At 48.0% G+C, this 22,245-nt stretch overlaps 1 protein-coding gene across 1 annotated transcript in view; it reads left to right on the plus strand.

The window, feature by feature from the left end:
- Window positions 1-22,245, plus strand: part of FBN3 (fibrillin 3) — a 101,495-nt gene that overhangs the window by 78,134 nt on the left and 1,116 nt on the right. The window contains exons 46-61 of the mRNA XM_036767837.1: window positions 548-673; window positions 2,922-3,074; window positions 3,770-3,835; window positions 5,000-5,125; window positions 6,761-6,880; window positions 7,239-7,361; window positions 8,165-8,296; window positions 9,479-9,604; window positions 10,272-10,478; window positions 11,557-11,682; window positions 12,726-12,848; window positions 13,584-13,700; window positions 16,571-16,699; window positions 17,047-17,166; window positions 18,250-18,478; window positions 20,724-20,895. Coding sequence (XP_036623732.1) covers window positions 548-673; window positions 2,922-3,074; window positions 3,770-3,835; window positions 5,000-5,125; window positions 6,761-6,880; window positions 7,239-7,361; window positions 8,165-8,296; window positions 9,479-9,604; window positions 10,272-10,478; window positions 11,557-11,682; window positions 12,726-12,848; window positions 13,584-13,700; window positions 16,571-16,699; window positions 17,047-17,166; window positions 18,250-18,478; window positions 20,724-20,895 — 2,195 coding nt within the window. The remainder of the gene's footprint in view (window positions 1-547; window positions 674-2,921; window positions 3,075-3,769; window positions 3,836-4,999; window positions 5,126-6,760; window positions 6,881-7,238; window positions 7,362-8,164; window positions 8,297-9,478; window positions 9,605-10,271; window positions 10,479-11,556; window positions 11,683-12,725; window positions 12,849-13,583; window positions 13,701-16,570; window positions 16,700-17,046; window positions 17,167-18,249; window positions 18,479-20,723; window positions 20,896-22,245) is intronic.

Here is a 22,245-nt window from a genome sequence, read left to right on the forward strand (position 1 = left end):
TCCCTGTTTTACTGAGGATAAATTGAAACCCAAAGCGGACAAGGGATTTTCCCAAAATCGCATGTAAAAAGAATACAATAACTCATAATTATATAATCAATTGATGGGTCAAGCATTTAAAAGTCTTTCTTAAAAATTTATTTTTGCATGCATTTATAATCTGTTCTTCCCACAGCCTCCATTGAACAAACAAACAAAAAAAACTAACCAAAAATGAGACCCTAATCATAAACATACGTAGTTGAAAAAAAAACAAATTCTCACACTGGCCATACCTGAAAATATATGTTTCTCCCTTGGTTTTGTCAACATTTGCCAAATGAGTAAACAGACTGAGACGTTAGTTGGCTTACCCCAGGGTCATCCAGCCAGAAAGTGTTAGATCCAAGACTCAAGCCCAAATCTTCCACACAAGAGCTCAATTGAGGCTATCCCCCACCCCAATCTAACCCTACCTTTTGCCGTGTGCTGGAGGCACCCATCCCATCAACCTTCGGATGTGGAAAAGGCCAACAGATCTGCCACCCCAATGTCCCCCTTCCTCTAGATATCAATGAATGTGAGGAGGAGCCCAATCTCTGCCTATTTGGCACCTGCACCAATAGCCCTGGGAGCTTCCAGTGCCTCTGCCCACCCGGCTTTGTCCTCTCTGACAATGGACGACGCTGCTTTGGTAAGAACCTGGTCTTGATGGGGGGCCTGGATGAAAGAGAAGGCAAGCAGGCAGTGGGCAGGAGGAAGAACCCAGAAGTCTAAGGCAGAACCAGAAGAAAAAAGGAGAGAAGAGAAGGGACCAAGTTCCCTGATAGCCAGTAATGTGAATTTATGTCTGGAGCTTGGTTTTGAGGTTACTCAAAAAATAAGAATCAGGAGTTTTGAGTCTAGCTCTCCTCTGGGACAAAAAGCAAGCTTTTTTCTCTTGGTAGGTGGATAAATTATTATGAATGCTTTGCGATGGGTGAGGCTGACAATTAGCAGTAGACTAAGCCTGGAACATGAGGTCAGAAGATGCTGAGACTTTTCCTCATGTATACCCCGAGACTGGAGTGTCTGGAGGTGACCCCTAGGTTCCGGATGTGGGATGAGGCTAAGGAAGGGGGTTCGCTGGCAGTTCAGTGTGTACCTCTCTAAACAACCACTTAAGCCTTTGTACTGCTGGAGAAGAAGATGCATACGAGGTGAGGACCAAAATCTCAAAGAGTTGAAGGTGACTTCAGATGCCATCTAGTCCTACCCATACTTAAGCAACCTCAGATGCAATCCCTCTTGTACATGATGGCCCTTCAAAGACTTCAGGACAGCACCCATGCCCCTTCCCACCTCCACCCTGAGCCTCCTCTTCTTTGGACTCAATATCCTCAGTTTTCGATCTTTGTATGGCCTGATCTCCAAGCCCTGAACCTCCAAGACTGCTTTCCTCTGACTGTATTCTAGATTGTCAATAATGCACTTTGTCAGGTAGGCCACCCAGGACTGAATACATTGGTCTAGCTGTGGCCTGATGGGCTACATCACCTCCCTCATTTTAAACTCTGTTTCTCCCAGTTCTGGCCAAGACTCTCTATTTGGCTGCCATTTTATATGGTTGAGTCACAAGACCAATAGATCTTTTTACATGAACTTTTGCCTAAGTGTGGCTCTTCTACCCTACCCTTGTACCATTGACTGACATGAAGACAAGAAATCACAGGTCTTAAGGCAAATGATTCCTTAAATGTGGAATAGAGAGTCAGTCAGTCAAAACATTTTTTTTAAGCAACTCCTATATGCTAGGCACTGTGCTGAGCACCAAAGATACAAAAAAAGGCAAAAAGTCCCTGCCCTCAAGAAGTGTATATTCTAATGGAGAAGAGAGCAAGGTATATACAGAGTAAATGGAGAGAAAGTGACATTTGTAAGTCTCCATGGACCTGACAAAGAGCCAATGCCTTTCAGAAGATACAAGCCGGGGGGGTGGGGGGTGGGGGTGGGGAGTGGTGCTCTGTCTCCCTCCCATACTTGGCTCTACCCCTAGGAAGGGACAGAGGCCAGAGAACTTGTCATCACCTCACTGACACTCACTGAAATGAGTCTGATCCAATTAGGCTGTGCCTTGAAAGTAGTCTTCTCCCCTTGGCCTCAGAAGCTGTCCACATCTTATCAGGTTTCCTGGAATTTTAAGTAGGAATTCTAATCTTTGCAGGCAAACCTGCTGAGCCTTTTCTCTGATAGAAAATTTCTATTGTAGGGAAGAGTGGAGAGAGCTCTCTTGTTAGGAAGAGGTTTCTTATTGAGGGTAGGGAGTTGGGGATTGTCTCAGGGAGGATCCTTTCTGGTTGGAGAGAGAGGACTTTCTATGATGCTTTTCCATAATGGGGGGAGCACAGAGAGAATCTTCTCTGAGAGTGCTCCTCTCCATGGGAGGGGTTTCTTTCTCAGAAGTAGGGAAGGTACCTTTCTCTAGGGATGACTGCAGGATGGCACTGTGGGGTGCAGGAAGTGGTCCTGGGGAGCAGGTTCCTTTCCAAGGTAGATAGGCCTTGTCGCTAGAGGAGAGTTCAGTTGGGGAGAGTGGGGTATGTCTTTATGGGAGGTTTCTTTCCATAGTAGGAAGGCTTTTCTCTGATGAAGGTCCTTTCTCTCTAGAACAGTGGGTGTCTTCTCTCTTGCAGGGACTCTTAACCTGGGACCTACAAACCTTTTTATAATACATTTTTATAAATGTATGTCAACATATTTTGTTTCTTTTGTAATTCTATATATTTTATTTTATGCATTTACAAGCATTATTCTGAGAATGGGTCCATAGGCTTCACTAGACTACCAAAGTATTCCAGGACACAAAATGATTAAGAACCCCTGCCTAATTGGCTCTATGGGACCCATCCCATTCCCATCCTCCCCCACATCCCTGGGGTGATATCAAGACATCTATCCCACAGACACTCGTCAGAGTTTTTGCTTCACTCGCTTTGAGAATGGGAGGTGTTCAGTCCCCAAAGCCTTCAACACTACCAAGGCCCGATGCTGTTGCAGTAAGATGCCTGGAGAAGGATGGGGGGACCCGTGTGAACTGTGTCCCCAGGAGGGCAGTGGTGAGTAGCCCTTATTGACCCCTGTGGATCAGAGACCCTAAGGAGCTGAGCTGGGGGGAGCCAAAAGAGGGAGTAGAGGAAGCAGAAGATGCACCTTTCTGACACCAGATATTTACCTCAGACATTTAGATAAATATATGAGGAAGGTAGAGGGGAGGGGAGGGTGCTGTCTAAGGACAGGTAGAAATTCCTTAGAAGAGGGTCAGAGCTAAGGGGGCCCTTAGAACAAAGAATGTCAGAACTGGGATGGCCCCTAGAATATACTTGAGAGGGCATTTAGAATATATAATGTCATGACTGCACATGTATAACCTATATCTGTTTGCTTACTGTCTTAAAATGTTAAAAAAATTGTTTTAACATGTAACTGGGGAAAAATAAAATATTATATGTATATATATTTATATACATATATACATACATTTATGTATAGATGGATAGATAGAAATATATATATATATATATATATATAATTTCAGAGACCCCTTAGGACATAGAATATCAGATCTAGGAGAGCTCTTTGAACTTAAAACCAGGGCCCATTTCAGAGTTCGGTTTAGCCTTTGGATTCCAGAGAGAGATCTGAAGAATTTCTGAGAAACTCCCAGACTTTCCCTGGTGCCCCTCAGGGTAATTGGACAATTTGACCCAGAGAGTTGGGATCTTCACAGTGTCTATTGTCCCTTGTCCTCCAGGTGCCTTCCAAGAGCTATGTCCCTTTGGCCATGGCGCTGTGCCTGGCCCAGATGACTCACGGGAAGGTAAGCCCTGTTTTCAGTCCTCAATAATTTTTGGTATCTCTGTTTCATGAGTCCAGAGACAAGACCATGTATGGAGAAGAACCCTTGGCTGGGAATCAGAAGCCCCAGGGTCTAGTCCTGATTTTTCCCCTGACTCGCTGTGAACTTGAGCAAGTGCCTTCCTTTCTCTGTTTCAGTTTCCCATTCTACAAAATAAAAAGATTCGATTCAGTGGTTTCTAAGGCCCTTCCCTATATATGAGTCTATGAGAGTTCTGTATGGTCTATGGCCCCTCTAGGCAAACCACTGTAATGTTGGTTGTGGTGTTGCCAAGGCTGAATCCTTCAGACAAATGGGCCCCTTAGCTTTTGAGCAGTGGCTCCACATGTCTGGGCACAGGCAGAGCCAGTGATGGAGACCTGCCCAGCATGCTCATCACTTGGGAGCCAGCTGTCTCAGTCTGTTCAGGCTCTGGGCTCAGAGTCTGCATATGAGTATTTGCTGGATGGACCTCCTCATTCCTTGAAGTGTTGGGTAGCCAACACTCTCATCCCTATTCTGGCTGTGGCTAGCAAGGGTACTGCTGGTCTGGGTCAGGCATATCTGACCTTTGTTTCTTAGAAGTAGAGTTCTCCAGAGGAATTGTGTTGGGTCGTGTAGAGACCATTGGCACTGGAAGTACCCAAGAACATATGTCTTGGCCAAGAAAGCCAACCAGAGACTGATAGCCTAGGATGATGGCAGCTCACAGACTCATTCAAGACAGAATTTTCTGTTGGCAGCTCTACCCTTATCCATCGTAGAGAGGGAAAAGAATGGGATTAGGGAGGCTGCAGCCCCTCACATTGGCAATTGGGCCATGCTGTTCTTCCCACAATCCTCATCCCGGTGCCCTAATTTGGGGAGTTCAGCCAAGGGGGCCAAGTTCTGAGCCTATACACACCTGTAACTTATCCTGTTCTTCCCAGAGCTTTCTCTGTGGCCCTGGACCAAGTTCCAAGCCCACACCTAAGGCAGAACAAGGTGTTTGAGGATGTGTCCCTGCCTTTGCTGGATCTAGCTCTTCCCTGGAATCTGCCCTCCTTGCCCATATACACCTACGCTGGATCCCTTAATGTGCTATGGGGCTGAGGCTCTTGGCAAGTGATCTTCACTGTCTCCTCTTCTGTCCTTCTGTCTCTACAGATGTGAATGAGTGCTCAGAGAACCCTGGCATCTGTGTCAATGGGGTTTGCATCAACACAGATGGCTCTTTCCGATGCGAGTGTCCTTTTGGCTACAGCCTGGATTACACTGGTGTCAACTGTGTGGGTTAGTGTCTCCAATTTCTGCTACTGTATCCTCAGACTTTGGATCCTTAGAATCTCACTTTAGGCAGAAAGTGGGGAGAGAAAGAGGGAGAAGGAGAAGGAGAGAGAGAGCAAGAGCAAGAGAGAAAGAGAGAGAGCGAGGGGGAGAGAGAGAGAGAGAGAGAGAGAGAGAGAGAGAGAGAGAGAGAGAGAACAAGCATTTATTAAGCATTTGCTAAGTACTAAATAAAAGAAAACAAGATAGTCTCTACTCTCAAAGAGCTCTTTTATTCTATTTGGAGAGTATAAAACATAAAGGGGTGCTGGAAAATGTGAGTGAAGGGGAAGGTTGGGAGAAGGATACTGGCATGAGCTCAAGGCTTGATGAAGAGCTGGAGAAGTACAGAGTGTTAGTGGCAGTGAAGTGAGCTTGGCTCACTTTCATGAGGGGCCCCTCATGAAATGTTAATCCTGGCCAGAGACTCATCAGTCAGAAGGACAGGCCCCACAGCGAAGGCCACTCAAGGTGGGAAAGGAGGCTGATGAGGAGGTGGAGTAGTCCCAATAATAGATTGGGGGAGTCCCTACTGAATATATGAAAGGAACATCTTTTCATATGAAAACGATCTGAGGGTCTTACTGTAATACAAGCTAACAGTGCTTTCTGAGGTTGCCCTTCCCCCACCAATAAAGCTGCTGCCATTTTAGGCTTCATTAATAGAGATATAATGTTCAAAATGAGTTAAGTGATAGTCCCAGAGTCCTCTGTCCTGGTCATAACCTTCTTTTAATCAAGTGTAAAATAAGGTTATTGGACCAGGTGATTCCTCTGGCTCTAAAATCCTATGATTCCTCGACCAGGCCTACAGTGTTGTGTTCAATCCACGGACCACATGTAGAAGAGATATTGACAAACTAGAACCAGTCCAGAGAAGGGCAATCAGGATGGAGAAAGAATGAGAGACCCTGTTACATGAGGCTCAGTTGAAGAAACTGGGAACATTGTGCTAGCGAACAGAAGACTTAAGGGGAACATGAGAGTGTATGAGGGAATGCATTGTGGAACCCATCTGGAAAGTTAGATGGGATGGTTCGGAGAAGGAAGAGACCCCAGGCAGGGAGACCGACCAGGAGGCTAGTTCAAAAATCCAGGAAATACCTGATGAGGGCCAGTAGACATATGAGTTGAGAGAAGGGGATAGATGGGAGAAATGTCACGGTAGGAGAACAGAGCAAGTAGGGTGGTGTGCTGGTGAATGAATAAGGGACAAGCAAAAGGATTGCTTTGCAAAGCTCACTAGTATTCACTAGGGAATAGAGTGAGGCCAAAGCAGAAGTGATGGACAGGGAAAACTGGGAAGGGTGGGAGGAGTGAGAGGTGCTCCCTCTGAGAAATCAATGAGTTGTAGAAAAGGTCCTAAGGTTCATTCTAGCTTTGTAATCACAGACTTTTAGGAGATCCCTCCTCTATCCCCTCTTGCCCCAGGAATTGGGTACAGGGTAAAGGCTTCTCAAACCCTGATAAATCAGGATCAAGTGGGCCCACAAGAAATAACCCCTATGCCCACCCCTCCCAACTCCATAGCAGCAGGAGGGTGGGCTGTTGGGCAGTCTGGATACCTCTACACACCAGCTAACACATCCCTCTCAACCACAGACATGGATGAGTGCTCGGTTGGAAATCCTTGTGGGAATGGAGTGTGTGCAAACGTTGTGGGAGGCTTTGAGTGCACCTGCGATGAGGGCTTTGAGCCAGGGCCCATGATGACCTGTGAGGGTAAGAACTGGACCCAGGGGCCATGGAGGGGAGAGGGAGGGTCAGCCTGAAAGGGTCTAATGGGCATCCTGGGGAGGGCAAGCACACCCACCATGAGAAGGTACAGTGATCCAGAGCTAGGAAACCTGGGTTCACTGACTCATGTGGCCTTGGGCAAACCACCCCCCATCTCTGACCCTCAGTCTCTCTAGTACAAGGAGTTTGCACTCAACTGACCTTTCTGATGGTCTGAGATTCTGAGATTGCTTAGAGGCTGGGAAGGCCAGCTCAGACCTTGGCAGCTCTAGGGCTGGTTTGGTCTTGACATTACCTCCTCCCCAGCCTCCCTTTGGCCTCCCCATAATGTCTGTCCCCACAGACATTAATGAATGCTCCCTGAACCCCCTGCTCTGTGCCTTCCGCTGCATCAACACCAAGGGCTCCTATGAATGTACCTGCCCCTCTGGCTACATGCTGAGAGAGGACCGAGTCATGTGTAAAGGTTAGTTTGGGAGCTCTTGGGGCTGCAGGAGCCTGGATGGGAGGTGAGGAGGCTGGAAGGGACATGAGGAGGTTGGATGGATGATGAGAAGACTAGAAGGGAGGTGAGGAGGCTGGAAGGGAAGTAGGAGTCTGGATGGAAGATGAGGAGGTTGGATGGGAGGTGAGAAGGCTGGAATGGAGGTGAGGAGGCTAGAAGGGAGATGAGGAGTCTGGAAGGGAGGTGAGGAGACCGAAAGGGAAAAGAGGCTAGACTGGACATTGAGAGGTTGAGTGGGAAATGAGGAGGAATGGGAAATGAGGAAGCTGAGTGAGAAAGGAGGTTAGATGAGGTAAAGAGACTGGATGGGAAGTGAGGAGGTTGTATAAGAAGGAGGCCAGATGGGAGGTGAGGGAGCTGCAGGTAGGGGAGCCTGACGGAGAGGTGGATGAGAAGGGTTGGGAGGCTGCCAGTGAAGAGGATATTTCATGGGAACAGAGGCAGAACTTGCTCAGACCATTCACAAGGTTGTCACTTTAGTCCCTCAGGGTGGACTAGGACAAGAGAATCTTATGGGGGAGCTTGGCCAGGATTTTCTGGCATTGTTTGCTAGTGAGAGGGGAGAGGCCTGCCTGACGGGTCAGACCCTCAGGAAGCCCAGAGCCTCCAACAGCTCCTTAGGGAGAACCCCTTCCCATGGGGAGTCACAACTGGAGCTGGGGCTGCACCCATGCAGCGTGGTTGTGTGATGGATGGATACAGCTATGGGAAGTAAGGGCAGGCAGGGGAGGAAAAGTCCCACCCAGCCCTGTGATTGACTGCAGATCTGGACGAGTGTGCTGAGGGCCTGCATGACTGCCCAGCCCGGGGAATGCTTTGCAAGAATTTGATAGGCACCTTCACCTGTATCTGTCCCCCTGGCCTACAGCCCCGGGCCCATGGCGAAGGCTGCACAGGTAAGGGCCAGAGCCCCAGACCCCTCACTGTACACCACCTGGCTTCCCATCCTTGGACCTGTTCCCTGCCCCCAAGTCTCTGTTGCATCCCTGTCCCCCTAGTCTTCTCTCCCCATTTCTCTGCCCTGCAACCCCTGGTCCCATCTGCCCCCCTCCCAACTCTTGCCGATAGCCCAGGGCCCCTGCACAGGTTGGGGTCAGAGCTCCACTCCCCTCCTTGGACTTCCCCTCTGTTCTTCTTCTCTGATCTCCCATCGCTGTGCCCTGTCCTCATTCCCTAACTCTGTCCACCATCTCTGTCTCATTCCTGTCCCTCTAACATTTGCTCTCCATTTTTCTGTTCCCCTCATCCCCTCACCCTATCTCTGTCCCAACCTAATCCCCGTAGCCCTGTCCTCCTTTTCTCTCTTGCCCATCTCTGTCCCCTACCTTTTCTATCAACCCACCCCAACATTCAGAGCAGTGCCTGACACATAGCAGGCGCTTGATAAATGCTGGGTGGCTGACTGAGCTTTCAGGGCCTGGAGAACTAGGAACAGGGGGGACAAAAGGCTGAGGACTGGAAATGGGGGACAGAGAAATGGGGGATAAGAAGAGGATGAGATCTGGCATCCCTTCAAATAAGCATTTATCATCAGCCCTCAACCTTCTCTTCTTCAGAGAAAGCAGTCCAGACCCTTAGCCTTTCCACAGAGAACTAGTCTATCATTAAACATGATACCAGCAGACATTAGTTATCTATGGATGTGGCATACCCCTTTCCTGGACCATGAGCTCCAAGGGAACAGCTCTCATCTAATTTCTCCTCGCACCCAGCACCCCCTCTCCTAGACTGGAGGGCAATATTTATCTGAGATGGGACCCAGATGCTAGGAGACAGATTCCCTGTGGAAAGATAAAGGTCTAGATCATCACCATCCTCCAACGCAGGAAGAGTTTCTTTGAAGGAGACATTGAGCAGCTGGTTTCCGTGTCTATGGAAGACAGAGAACCAGAGGAAAATGGGGCTCGTTAAAGCCGGGTACAAGGAAGAACCCCTTGAACCCTAGTGGGCAGCCAAGAGAGAACGTGGGAACCAAGATGGGAGCTGTTTGTCTGTCCTAAAAGCAGAGGAAAGACCTTGAATAGATCAGGGATGGGAGAGTCTGGGTGACCGCGGGTTGGTGTCTTCTCCTCTCTCAGATGAGAATGAATGTCGAACCCAGCCGGGCCTCTGCTCCAACGGCCGCTGTGTGAACACCGTGGGCAGCTACCACTGTGACTGCAATGAGGGCTTCCAGGCTAGCCCCACAGGCACTGAGTGCCTAGGTAGGTGCCTCTGAATGCTCCCCCCACCCCCACCAGAGACAGACAGATCTCCAAGGGTGCCGGCTTCCCTCAGGGTTCCCCCAACTCAGCCTCTTCCCCTCACAATGTTTCCAGTTCTGCCTCTCAGTGATCCCTGAAAAGCCGCCATGGTCCTAGAAAGCACTCTGGACTTTGAGAGTCAAAGAACCTGGGTTCAAGTCCCCACCTCTGACACCCATCTGTCACTCACTATTTGACCCTGGACAAATCACTTCATCTCTCTGGGCCTCGATTTTTCCGTCTGGAAAATGGGTACACTAATGACCTGTACTGTTATCCCTACAGTAGGGGAAGCTTAGTGTAGCAGAAAGAGAACCGGCTTTGGTGTCAGTAAGACTTCATTTCAAGGCTTGCCTCTGACCCATTCTAGCTCTGTGACCATGGCCGTATTACCTCTCATAATACAAGTCAAAGACAAGTTGCCAATCCGTATCCATAGGAGGGAGTTTCCACACTGGGAGTAGATGAAACCAGAGGCCCAGAGCTCCCCATCCCCCCCTCCAAAAAAATATACTATCTACTTCAGGCTATTTGGGGGAAAGTATGTTGTTTAAAAAAAAAAAAGCACTTTAGAAATGTGGAGCGTCATTATTCATTTCTCCCGCCCTTTGCCTTTGGTTCCTCCCAGACACCCGCCAGGGTTCCTGCTTCACCGAGGTACTGCAGACCACATGTCAGCTGTCTTCCACCAACCACAACCCTGTCACCAAGGCCGAGTGTTGTTGCGATGGGGGCCGAGGCTGGGGCTCCCTCTGCGAGCTCTGCCCCCTCCCCGGCACTGCCCTCTACAGGAAGATGTGCCCCCATGGTCCTGGCTATACCACCGACGGCAGAGGTTAGGTGCCTCCCGGCTCTCTCTGAGTCTCAGTTTCCCCTTCAGTAAAAATGAGATGATAATGTTTGCACTGCGTACCTCCTGATTAGAGGAAAGCACTTTGGAAATCATCAGTTATTATAGAAAGGGTTATTACTATTCTTGCCTTGGGGACACATCAGTGCCCATCTATGGTCTCTTATTCAGGCAAGATTAATTCAGGACAGCAAGTTCAGCCAGGGTCGATACCCACACAGAAACAGACCCTCAGCGAACTCCTAGAGGGATGATTATAGACCCATTCAAAAAGCCACTTTAATGTTCGTCACTGCTGAGGGCTGCCTTCTTTTTCTTCAAAGACATGCCAGATCAATTGATGAATCCTTAGGGTCTCTTTAATGTCTGCTAAATTGAAATGGGGTTGAGAAGTTAGGGCAGTTTCTATACCGTCGGTGGTTTTGGAATCTGCTGTTCTTTCAGTTTGGAGAATGAAACCCAGGAGAGAGAGTCCTGTTTATGTGTCTTAGGGATGGGAAAATCTCTGGGGAGACATCACTTGTCCATCAGTGGCCACGTCCTACATCAAGAGACAGTATGGATTAGCAGGGGTGGGGAACCTTCAGCCTCAGGGCCACATGTGGCCCTCTAGGTCCTCAGGTGCGGTCCTTTGACTGAATCCAAATTTCACAGAACAAATCCCCTTAATAAAAGGATTTGTTCTGTAAAACTTGGACTCAGTTAAAAGGCTGCACCCAAGGACCTAGAAGGCCACATGTGGCCTCAAGGCTTCAAGCTCCCCACCCCTAGATTACTGTATAGAGCACTGGACTTGAAGTTGGGAAGACCTGAGTTCCATTCACTATTCCAATAGAAGCAATCATTGGGGGATGGGAGAGTAAGCTGGGAACTCAGGTCAGGTCAGAAAGAGCCATGGTAGAAATCTACTTAGAAATTCAACCTCAGTTTCTAAAGGTCAGAAGTAGGAGGGTGGGGGTGGGGGAATTCTTTACATGCCTGGAACTTCATGCCAGGATCCCCAGAGGATTATGGGGGCCATGGTACGGCAGGTGAATCGGGATGAGTCTCTTCTTCCTTGCAGACATTGACGAGTGCAAAGTTCTTGCCAACCTCTGTCCAAACGGTCAGTGCATCAACACCATCGGCTCCTTCCGCTGCCACTGTGAGGCTGGGTACACCCCCGACATCGCTGGCACAGCCTGTGTGGGTAAGTCCTAGCCCGGTGGGCTCCATCCCCAGCTGACCAGTCCAGGCTAGGAATCCTGGAAAATGAGAACAAGGCCAGAAAACACAGCGTAGAGGGAAAAGCACTGCATTCAGAGTCAGGAGAGAACAAAATCAAACCTTGTCTCTAACATTTACCAACTGGGCGAATCACTTGAATTTCTCGGAGCCTCAGTATTCTCATCCATAAAATGGAGATGACAAAGAAAGAACTTTGGAGTCTGAATGCAGAAGCAAGCATACTATTTCTTTTGTTTTGTTTTCTTTCTTCTCTCTCATGTTTCCTCCCATTAGTTCTAGTTCTTCTTTAAATCATGGCTTATGTGAAAAGATGTTTGATGTGTAAATAGAGCCTATATCAGATTGCACGCCATCCTGGGGGAAAGGGAGGGAGGAGGAGAAAATTTAAAATTCAAAATCATATGGAAGTGAGTGTTGAAAACTGAAACTAACTAATTAATTATATATTTTTTTAAAAAGCAGCTGGCAGTTCGAGGCCCCCGTTGGCCCTCCTGGCCATCCCACAAGGTGTTTTCACCTCGGTGTTTTTAAATAAACTCCTTTTAATTTTCTCCTAAAAAATAAAAACAAAAAACATAAAATGGAGGTGATAACATTTGCACTCCTTGCCTCCCAGGATTGTTGTAGAGAAAGCAGATAGATAGATAGATAGATAGATAGGCTTTGCATAGTATTTTAACAGGGAAAGAGGGAGGGCACTCCAGGCGTAGGAAATAGAGTGAATGAAGTCACAGAAGTGGTTAGAGAGTTTAGGGGATGTTTGGGGGACAGAGAGTGATCTAGTCTGACTAGAGCATAGAGTGCATGGAAGGGAGGAATATAAGATAAAATAAAAAGGGAGGGTAGTGCCAGACTTAAATGCCAAGCTTGGGAGGCACCGGAGATTTCTGAATAGGGGAGTCACAGATGAGCCCAGGGAAGGGGGACAGAGGCCTGTGGGGTGGAGGAGCTCCTCCTGGTGCCTGAATGATCTGATTTCTCCATCCCTCCTCCACCCCCATCCAGACGTGGACGAGTGTGAACAATCTCCAAAGCCTTGTAACTTCCTGTGCAAAAACACGGAGGGCAGCTTCAAATGCTCCTGCCCCCGGGGTTACCTCCTCCAGGGAAATGGCAAGACATGTAAAGGTGACTGAACCTTCACTCCCCTGAGCAGGGCAGTGGGAGGGCCTTGACCTAGGAGGAGGGAAAAGCAAGGACAAGGGCAATTAGATATAAGAGTCGTTTGTTCTTCTCCAACCTCCCAGGAAGTTCCTGGGCCTGGAAGTCCTCTCTGGCCCTGTTCCTTGGGGGTCCCATGGAACACTTGGTAGAAGGGCACAGGGAGGAGGATTTGTGTGCCCATTCCTGCCCAGGGTTTTTTTTTCCTCTTGGACTGCCCCCACTCCCTCACCTAGGCCCGGGAAATGAGAGTGATCTACACATGGCCCCCTCTGGATACCCAAACCACTCCCCTAGGATGTCTCAGTTCCACCATTTTCATCTGAGCACATGCCTTCTTTAGGTATGTCTGAGGATAGCAACTGGAACCAGAGGCCAGACGACATGGGGATCGTTCATTGCCTTAGACACAATTTGGTGTAATGAAGGTGTAGGGGGATAGGAAGGGAGGATGGGGTTGAGGAGTGTGGCAAGAGCCTTGAACTTGAACTCAGAACACCTGGGTTTGGAACCCTGGCTCTGACACTGGAAGCCAGGCCTCTTTCCCATCTCTGGTCCTCAGTTTCCTCATCTTACAGATGAGGGGATTGAATTCTGTGCCGGCTCTAAACCTCTGGTGAGCATGTTAGTGTACAATGGGGTGTGTTTGTGTAGCCCTTTAAGACTTCCAGTGGCTATTCTCATTATCATGATTTTCGTTAGATCTTGATGAATGTGCCACCAAACAACACAATTGTCAATTCCTTTGCGTCAACACCGTGGGGAGTTTCACCTGCAAGTGCCCCCCTGGCTTCACACAGCATCACCACTCTTGCCTCGGTGAGTCACTCACCACCCGGGCGGGGGGGAGGGGGGGGGAGGAACAGGGGAAGGGTGGAATTCACTGCCTCCATGCCCTCCGGGCCTGGTTTCCCCCTCAGAGCTTTATTATTTAAGCTGGTCAAGCCCAGCTGACCACTCTATCATTTAATCAACACACATTTATGGAGCGCCTACTCCACACCAATCACAGCTCTAGGTGCTAGGGATACAAAGAAAAAAACAAAACTGTCCTTGCCCTCAGAATTGCATTCTGTTGGGGAACAATGTGTGTATACATATAAGCATATAGAAGATGTGTCCAAAGAAAGTGCAAGGTAAAAAGGTGGCTTCGGAGTTAGCTGTTTCAAGACCTATGTGATCCTGGGTAAGACATTGTACACCAATGTACCCAGGCAACCCCCAAAGACCCTCCAGTGTCAGAGCACGGGCTCATCTGCATGGAGAGTGGAGGTCCCTCACCAGCAGCGCCTGCATGGTGCTGAAGAAATCAGAGATCTCAGTCCTCCCCCTCCCAACCACCAAAAATGCAAGATAATTTAGTGTGTAAAGAGGGGAGGCCACCAGCAACAGAGAAGCAAGGTTCACAAGGCATCCATGGGTCAGAGATCAGATAACCAAACAGTAACCAGGAGAACGTAGAGAGGAGACTAAACAGTTAAGGCCAAGGCCCAGGCAGACTGGCAGGAACTTGGAGGTCTGTGGGAGCTGGAGACCAGAGAAGGGGAGTCAGGAGGGAAGGGCCCATGGTCTTCAGCTGAGGAGCTGGGGTAGGGTGAAGCGGAAGAGGTTGGACCATAAACTTCCATGAGAATTCTCCAATTTTGCCCCTAGAGTGAGATTAGTCCTTGGAGTCCCTGAATGAGGATCATAGCAATCTGCCACGCATCTCGGAATTTGGGATGAGAAGGCACTTTAGAAGCCTTCCAGCCCAGCACCCCTCATTTCCCAGAAGAGGCCTGAAGGGTATAAGCCATTGGCCCGGGGTCCTATGGGGAGCAAAGGGCACAGTCAGTATGTGATCTCTTGTCCACTACAGCGCTTCCTCAGCCCACTCTGCCACAGCAGCTTCTCCTCCCTCAAGTTCAAGGCAACAGACATTTGTGGGGAGACAGCAGGATACAAGGTCAAGGGCATGGAATTGGGAGTCAGGGGAGCCGAGTTTGAATTACAGATTTACCATTTACCATCAGGGTGACCTTGGGCAAGTCACTGTGAGCCTCTGTTTCCTCATCTGTAAAATGAGGGGGTTGACTGGATGGTCTGTGAGGTCCATTCTAGCTCTAGCTTTATAGAGATAGAGATGCAGATATTTCTAGATTTCATGTATGTGTATGAATATTTAGATAGAAAGATAGATAGATAGATAGAATGATGGTTGGATAGATAGATTAGGCAGATAAATAGAGACAGAATGATAGATATGATAGATAGAGATAGAATGATAGATACACAGAGATATATAGAGACAGAATGATAGAGAGAATGTTAGATAGATAGAAAGATATAGATAGATAGATAGACAAACAGAGATAGATACATAGAAATAGAATGATAGAGACAGAAAGATAGAGATACATAAATATAGAATGATAGAGACAGCTAGAAATAGAAAGACAAAGATAGAATGATAGATAGACAGAGATACATAAATATAGAATGATAGAGACAGCTAGAAATAGAAAGACAAAGATAGAATGATAGATAGACAGAGATAGATAGACAGAAATAGAGATGGAATTATAGACAGATAAATAGGCATAGATAGATAGATAGATAGATAGATAGATAGATAGATAATCAAGTAATTGCCTACTATAAATGGGGCCCTGTGCTGTAGTCTAGGAGTACAGAGTTAGAAAGATGATATAGTTCTTGCCCTCAAACAGCTTACAATCTACTAGGGAAATTACGGCTTGTATATTTATAAATATAATACAAAATAGGCTGTCATAGAGACAAAGACAAGATGCAGACTTAAAGGAAAGCTTTAGAGGGAGAAAGCACTTTCAGTTCTAGGGGAAATCGGAGAAGGCTCCATAATGGGGATAACAGCTGACCTGGGCCTTGAAAGAAGGAGAAATTTCCCCAAAGCAGAGATGAGGAGAGAGTGCATTCCAGGCTTAGGAGCACAGGGGGCTGTAACTGGATTAGATCGGGAAACAAAGAGTGTTTCAGTTTGACCAGGATAGCATCACCATGAATAGGAGTAGCATGAGATGAGGCCAGAAAGGTTGAGCCCAAATTGTGGAGCGGTCTTGAATGCCGGACTGTAGAGTTTACATTTTGTCTTAGTGACAATAAGAAGCCGGTGGAGATTTTTGAAGAGTGGAGCAATATGGTTAGTCCTGGTCATTAGGAAGATTAATTTGGCAGCTGTGTGAAGGACAGGTATAGAAGCATTCTAATAGTTAAGATGAGAGGGGATGAGGCCATGATCTAGGTTGGTGACTAAGTGAGTCAAGAGGAAGGCATGGATGTAAGAGATTTGGATGAGGCAGAGCCAAGCATGGGGGCATGGATAGCAGCAGGTCCTAAACTTCATTATTTTAAGCTCCTCAAGTCAGAGGTAGAGGGTGTGGAGGCTGGAGGCAGGGAAGAACCTGGGGTTCTCGGGGCGGGGACAATTACCATTTAGCCACTATGGACCTCCAAGCTACAATCCTCCAAAGGGGGAAGGAGAAGGCTGCATGCGGATTTCCCCTCCCTCCCACACTTGGTATATCCATTCTATGAGACACAGAGAGAAAACTCTGACTGCTTGCCCCATCGCCTGGTCAGAGACACAGGGCCATCTCCATAGTTCTCTTGGCATCCCCAGAGCCCCATCCTGGCCCTTCAGGGATGCCTTCAAATCTCTGTTGTTGCAGATAGTGACGAATGTATGACCCAGCCAGGCCTCTGTGGGGCCCAAGGACAGTGTGAGAACACTCCGGGCAGCTACAACTGTCAGTGCCAACGAGGATTCTCCCTGGATAGCACGGGCCTCAGCTGTGAAGGTAGAGAGGGATGGGTCCTTGTAAAGGGATCAGGACCTGGGGACCTAGTCAGGGAGCTGGAGACCAGGGAGGGGCAAATGGAGACTTGAGAAGGGCTGGGGGTTAGGGGAAAAGGGGATTTTTGTTACCAGAAAAAGAGAACTTTCTGAATGTTCTGACATCCTACCAAGATGTGAATAGCAAACAAAATCACATATGCAAGGACCTCATCTCTGCAGTTGGGGCTCAGGAGTCTCTCTCTTGCACTAGCAGGGCCTGACAGGGATGGAGAAAGCCCTCTGATGGCAGAATGTGGGCCTGCTAGGACAGCCTTAGGCTGAATGGGGCAATGGGCGGTTGTCTTACAGATATAGATGAATGTGACGGGAGTCACCATTGCCAGCACGGCTGTCGGAACATGGTGGGCAGCTACCGCTGCGGCTGCCCCAACGGCTTCACCCCGCACTCCCAATGGGACCAGTGTGTGGGTGAGTGGCTGGTCCCCCAGGTCCTGGGAAGAGGAGACATCTTGGGATGGTACAATTTAGAGCCAGTAAGGGATCTCAGGAATTAATTAATCCATAAAGTCAAACCCTCTAATATTCCAGGGGAGGAAACTGAGGCCTCCAGCTGGGTATAGAGACTTGTCCAAGGTCAAACAGGACGTCTGTGGCAGAACTGGGATCTGAACCTGGGTTTCCAGAACCCAAATTAAGAGCTCTTTTTCTACTCTACAATATTGCCTGTTAGAAGCTGGGGTGGGAAGGGGGTGGGGGAACAATCTACATTAGAAAATGTATCAAAATAAAAAGCATCAAAAGAAATTTTTTTAAAAACGAAAAAGAAAAAGAAGCTGGAAGAGATGATATGCCCTTTAGGGACCCTGACAAACTAAGCTCTGATCAGAGGAAAGCAACCAAAATACTTATGGATATTGATGGGAGGACAATAGGGTGGGAAGGGTAGAAGTCAGGCCAGAGGGGCAGCTAGGTGGTACAGTGGATAGAGTACTGGCCCTACAGTCAGGAGGACCTGAGTTCAAATCTGGCCTCGGTCACTTACTAGCTGTGTGACTCTGGGCAAGTCAATTAATCCCTATTGCCTCAAAAAAACATTTTAAGTTTAAAAAAAAAAGGGAAATCATGCCAGAAAAACTGGGGAAATTTATCCCAGAGAAGAAAAGACATTAAGGCGGGGGCAGGAAAGAGAAAGAAAATGAGTACAAAACCTCATCCCCTAGTCTTGAGTGCTCCCCAGGTCTCTTCCTGGAGTCAATCTCCCTCTCCCACAAGGCAGTACATTTCATGATGCTTTTCTCAGGCAAGTTTGAAAAAAGCTTGCTCTGGGCACCAAAACTGCTAGTTATAGCTCTGGTGAAACTATATTCCCCGAGACTCCCCATGGTCCCTTAATGGCCTTTACTCCGTCCTCATCTTCCTGGACCCTACCTTTCAAAGGGACTAGCTTCTTTGCCCAGAGTCCATCTGGGTTGGGTAGCCTCTGTACCGGCCCTGGCCCTGTCCTTGGCCCTGAGACTGGTCTTTGTCCCAAACTCGGCCTCCTCTTTCCAGATGACAATGAGTGTTCCAGCCCCACAGCCTGTGGCTCAGCCTCCTGCTACAACACCCTGGGAAGCTTCAAGTGTGTCTGCCCTTCTGGCTACGACTTCGACCAGGCCTTTGGGGGCTGCCGGGATGTAGATGAGTGCATGGGGGGCAGCCCATGCAGCTACGGCTGCTCCAACACCAATGGGGGCTACTTGTGTGGCTGCCCAGGTGGCTACTTCCGCGCAGGGCAAGGGTAAGTAGCGTTCTCTCCTCCAACATGTGTGTCTGCACACACTCACACAGGTCCTCCTACGTAGACCCATAGAAAAGTTATGAGAGTCATTTAATCCCACCCATCCCATATGAGAACTCTAGGACATCCTTTTTATCTGGCCTCTGCCGAGAGGCCTCCATGAACATGGAGCTCACAGCCTCAGCCAGGAAGGAGCCCCCTCCACTTTGGGCTAGACTTTATCATTAGGAAACTTTTCATAACACTGAACCCAAACTACCCCACTACAATTTCCACCAACTGCTTCCAGTCCTGGCCCCTAGGGCCAAGGAGAAAATAATACAGCCCCTCTTCCCTATGGCAGGCTTTCATATGCTTAAAGAGAAATACAATATCCCCCTAAGCCAGAGGGTCTGAAGTTTTTTTGTGTCCTAAACCCTTTGGGCAATCAGTCTGATGAACCCTTCTCAAAAGCAATTTTTAAATACATCAAATAAAATTTATAGCATTACTAAGGAAACCAAACGTATTAAAATACAGTTATAAAATATATACATATATGTATATATACATACATGTATGTATATATATACACACACATACACACACACACATACATAGACCTCAGGTTAAGAAATCCTGACCTGAGTGTTGTCTTCCCCTGTTTTTGCCATTCCCTGTTCCTTTTACTAATTCTTATGTGGCATGAACTCAAGACCTTCACCACTCCATTCTCATTGCTCTGGGTGCTCTCCCACTTGGCAATATTCTTCCTAAGCTGTGTCCTCCAAACCACACTCAGGAGTCCAGATTGGATCTGACCAGAATAGAGTATGACACATGACCACCTCCTTGGTCTGGACACTATCTCCCTTTTGTAGAGATCTAAGATCTCATCCACCTTGTCCTATCATTGGGCATAGGGTCCACTAAGACCCCTAGATCTTTAAGCAAACTGTCTTCTAACTAGATCTCCCCTGTCCTAGTCACTAGAGTTGCCCAAATGTGTAACTGGCTCCCTGGAGCAGCCATAGGATCATAACATTTTGCTAACATAAAAGCACGATTGTGCTTTTTCTATTATTTCTCTTTCTATTGAAATGCTAGTTGCCATCACCGCCATCATTGATCTATACCTGGAAGGGACCTTCGAAGCCATATAGTCCACTCCCTTCACTTAATAGATGAAGGAGCTGACTTTCAGAGAGGTTAAGTGATTTGCTCATGGTCACACAGCTAGTAAACATGAGTCAGGAATTGAACTCAAGTCTGCCTGACTCCAGACTCAGAACACTGTCCCCTGTGCTGCAGGCTGGGTGACCATTTGGTGATGGTGTAGAAAGGGTTGAGACCCTGAGGTTCTATGATTCTAGATTCGTGCAGTTGATGACCTGCACCGGCCCCATGTATGCAGGTATAAACACCCGTGTGCATGCGCACACACAGCCACGGACAGGCCTGTGCGCTTACCCACACACGTACACAAACCCTCCCTCTGCGGCCATGAGCATTGCTTATACAGGGGGCTTCTTTCAACATTTCCAGAAGGAGGCCCCTCTCTGTGTTTCCATCCTCGGCGTTTCTCTCCCTTCCTTTCCTGGGCCAGATCTGTGAGCTTCCAATTCACAGTTAGTCGAAAGGCATTGTTAAGGACTTATTATGTATAAGGCACTGTGTGAAGCCCTGGGGATACAGGTAAAGGAGGGGAAAATCCCAGTTCCAAAAGAGCTTATATTCTAATAGAGGAGACAACATGTAAAAAGCTATATGTAGGGGTAACTAGGAAGTACAGTGGATAGAGCACTGGCGCAGGAGTCAGTTCAAATCCAACCTCAGACACTTACTAGCTATGTAACCCTGGGCAAGTCACTTAATGCCTCCAAAAAAAAGCTATCTACATACAAGATACGTACAGAATGGACAGAAGGTGATGTCAGAGGGGCAGGCACCAGCAGCTGGGGGCCGGAAAAAAGGCCTCCAGCAGAAGACAGGATTTGTGCTGAGTCCTCAGGGAAGCCGGGAGGTGGAGGTGAGGAGGGGGAGCCTTCCAAGGGTGAGGGACTGCCGGTGCACCTACGTGGAGATTGTGTACAAAGAACAGCAAAGTGTTCTGTGTGACTGGATTGTAGAGCGTATGGAGAGGAAAAGGGGGTAATTTGAATGTACCCGAAGAGGGGCCTGTAATAGTGGTGTCTGAGCTGGATAGGGGTTGGCTTCTCTAGGACCTGGAGGCTCCTCTGACCCCAGCTGCCTCTTCTGGTCCCAGGCACTGCATCTCAGGACTTGGCTTTGACAAGAATTCCTATCTGCCGACCCTCGCTGGGGAGGAGGATGAAGAGAACCTGCTCTCTCCTGACACCTGCTACGAGTGCAAGATAAATGGCTATTCCCAGAGAAGCCGGCAGCGACGACACACCAATGGGACCCAGAGGCACCAGGTGATGGGAGGGAGGGAGGGAGGAGTCAACAAGCACCTGCTATGTGTCGGCCACTGTGCTAGGAGCCGGGGAAAGGGGAGAGAGGTGAGCGGTAGGGACTGGACCTGTGATTTCTCCAGTTCCCCCAGGCTGCTAGGTGGTGCAGTAGATAGAGCACTGGGAACAGAGTCAGGAAGACCTGAGTTCAAATCCAGCCTCGGGCACTTACTAGCTGTGTGGCCCAGGGCAAGTCACTTAACCCCTTCTGCCTCAGTTTCCTTGACTGTAAAATGAGGATAATAACAGCACCTACTTCCCAGGGCTGTTGTGAGGATAAATGAGACACTAATTGTAAAGTGTAAAGCATGTAGTAGGCACTATATAAATGCTTATTTCCTCGCCTTCTACCAACACAGTTTAGCACCAACTCTGCAACTTGGAGTCTCAGAGTCTTTTCAACAAGTATTTATTCAGCACTTACCATGTGTCAGGTATTATGCTATGCCCTGGAGATACAAAGAAAGGCCAAAAACCCTGCAAGTTCCTGCCCTCAGTTTCCCCAAACTATAAAAATGGACTAAATCAGTGGTATCCGAAGTGGGAGCCACTGAACCCCTAAGGGGCTGTGTCACATCTCTGTCCCCAGGCCAGAGGGCCCCTAGCCCATCTAGAACATATGGAAATCATCTTAATCCTAGCACTTTAGGAAGGACAGGCTGGGGCCATCTCCCTTCTGTCACAGAAAAGTATTGATATGTAAAATGTTTGGGGCATCTTGTTGTGGTGGAAGGAGCTGGGTTCAAATGCTGGGCCTCCCACTCATTGCCTGTGTGACCTTGGGCAAGTCACTTACCATCTCTGGGTGTCAGTTCTGGACCTGATGCCCTTCAAGGGCTATAATCCTACTTAGCACCCACCTTGTATCACTTACTTATAGTCTTTCTTCTTGGGTTAATTTACAAATCCACTCTCTGGGCAGAAACACCCCACAAGGAACCAAACACCCTTAGAAACTCTAATTTGGGGAAACAGACTGTTGGTTATAGTTCAGATGAGTAGAAACCAGTCCAAAGATTGTTTCTAGTTCATCCTCATGGGGTGTCAGCCCTGGGTGGGGTCTATGTGGTTCAGTCTGATTCTCTAAATTGAAATTCAAGTTGTACAGACATTTATTTAGTGCCAGCTGTGTGCAGAAGAGCCCTGTCCCCAGCACTCAGGGGAGCATAATTAAGCTTGGCATAATTATGCATAATAGTTGAACATAATTAAGGTATGGCCCTTGCCTTTGTGGACCTCACAGTCTGTTAATAACAACTCACATTTCTAGAAAGTCTGAAGATTTGTAATTATCCTATGTTGTTAATAACAACA

The sequence above is a fragment of the Trichosurus vulpecula genome, chromosome 1 (assembly GCF_011100635.1).
Source record: "Trichosurus vulpecula isolate mTriVul1 chromosome 1, mTriVul1.pri, whole genome shotgun sequence".
Taxonomy (NCBI): domain Eukaryota; kingdom Metazoa; phylum Chordata; class Mammalia; order Diprotodontia; family Phalangeridae; genus Trichosurus; species Trichosurus vulpecula.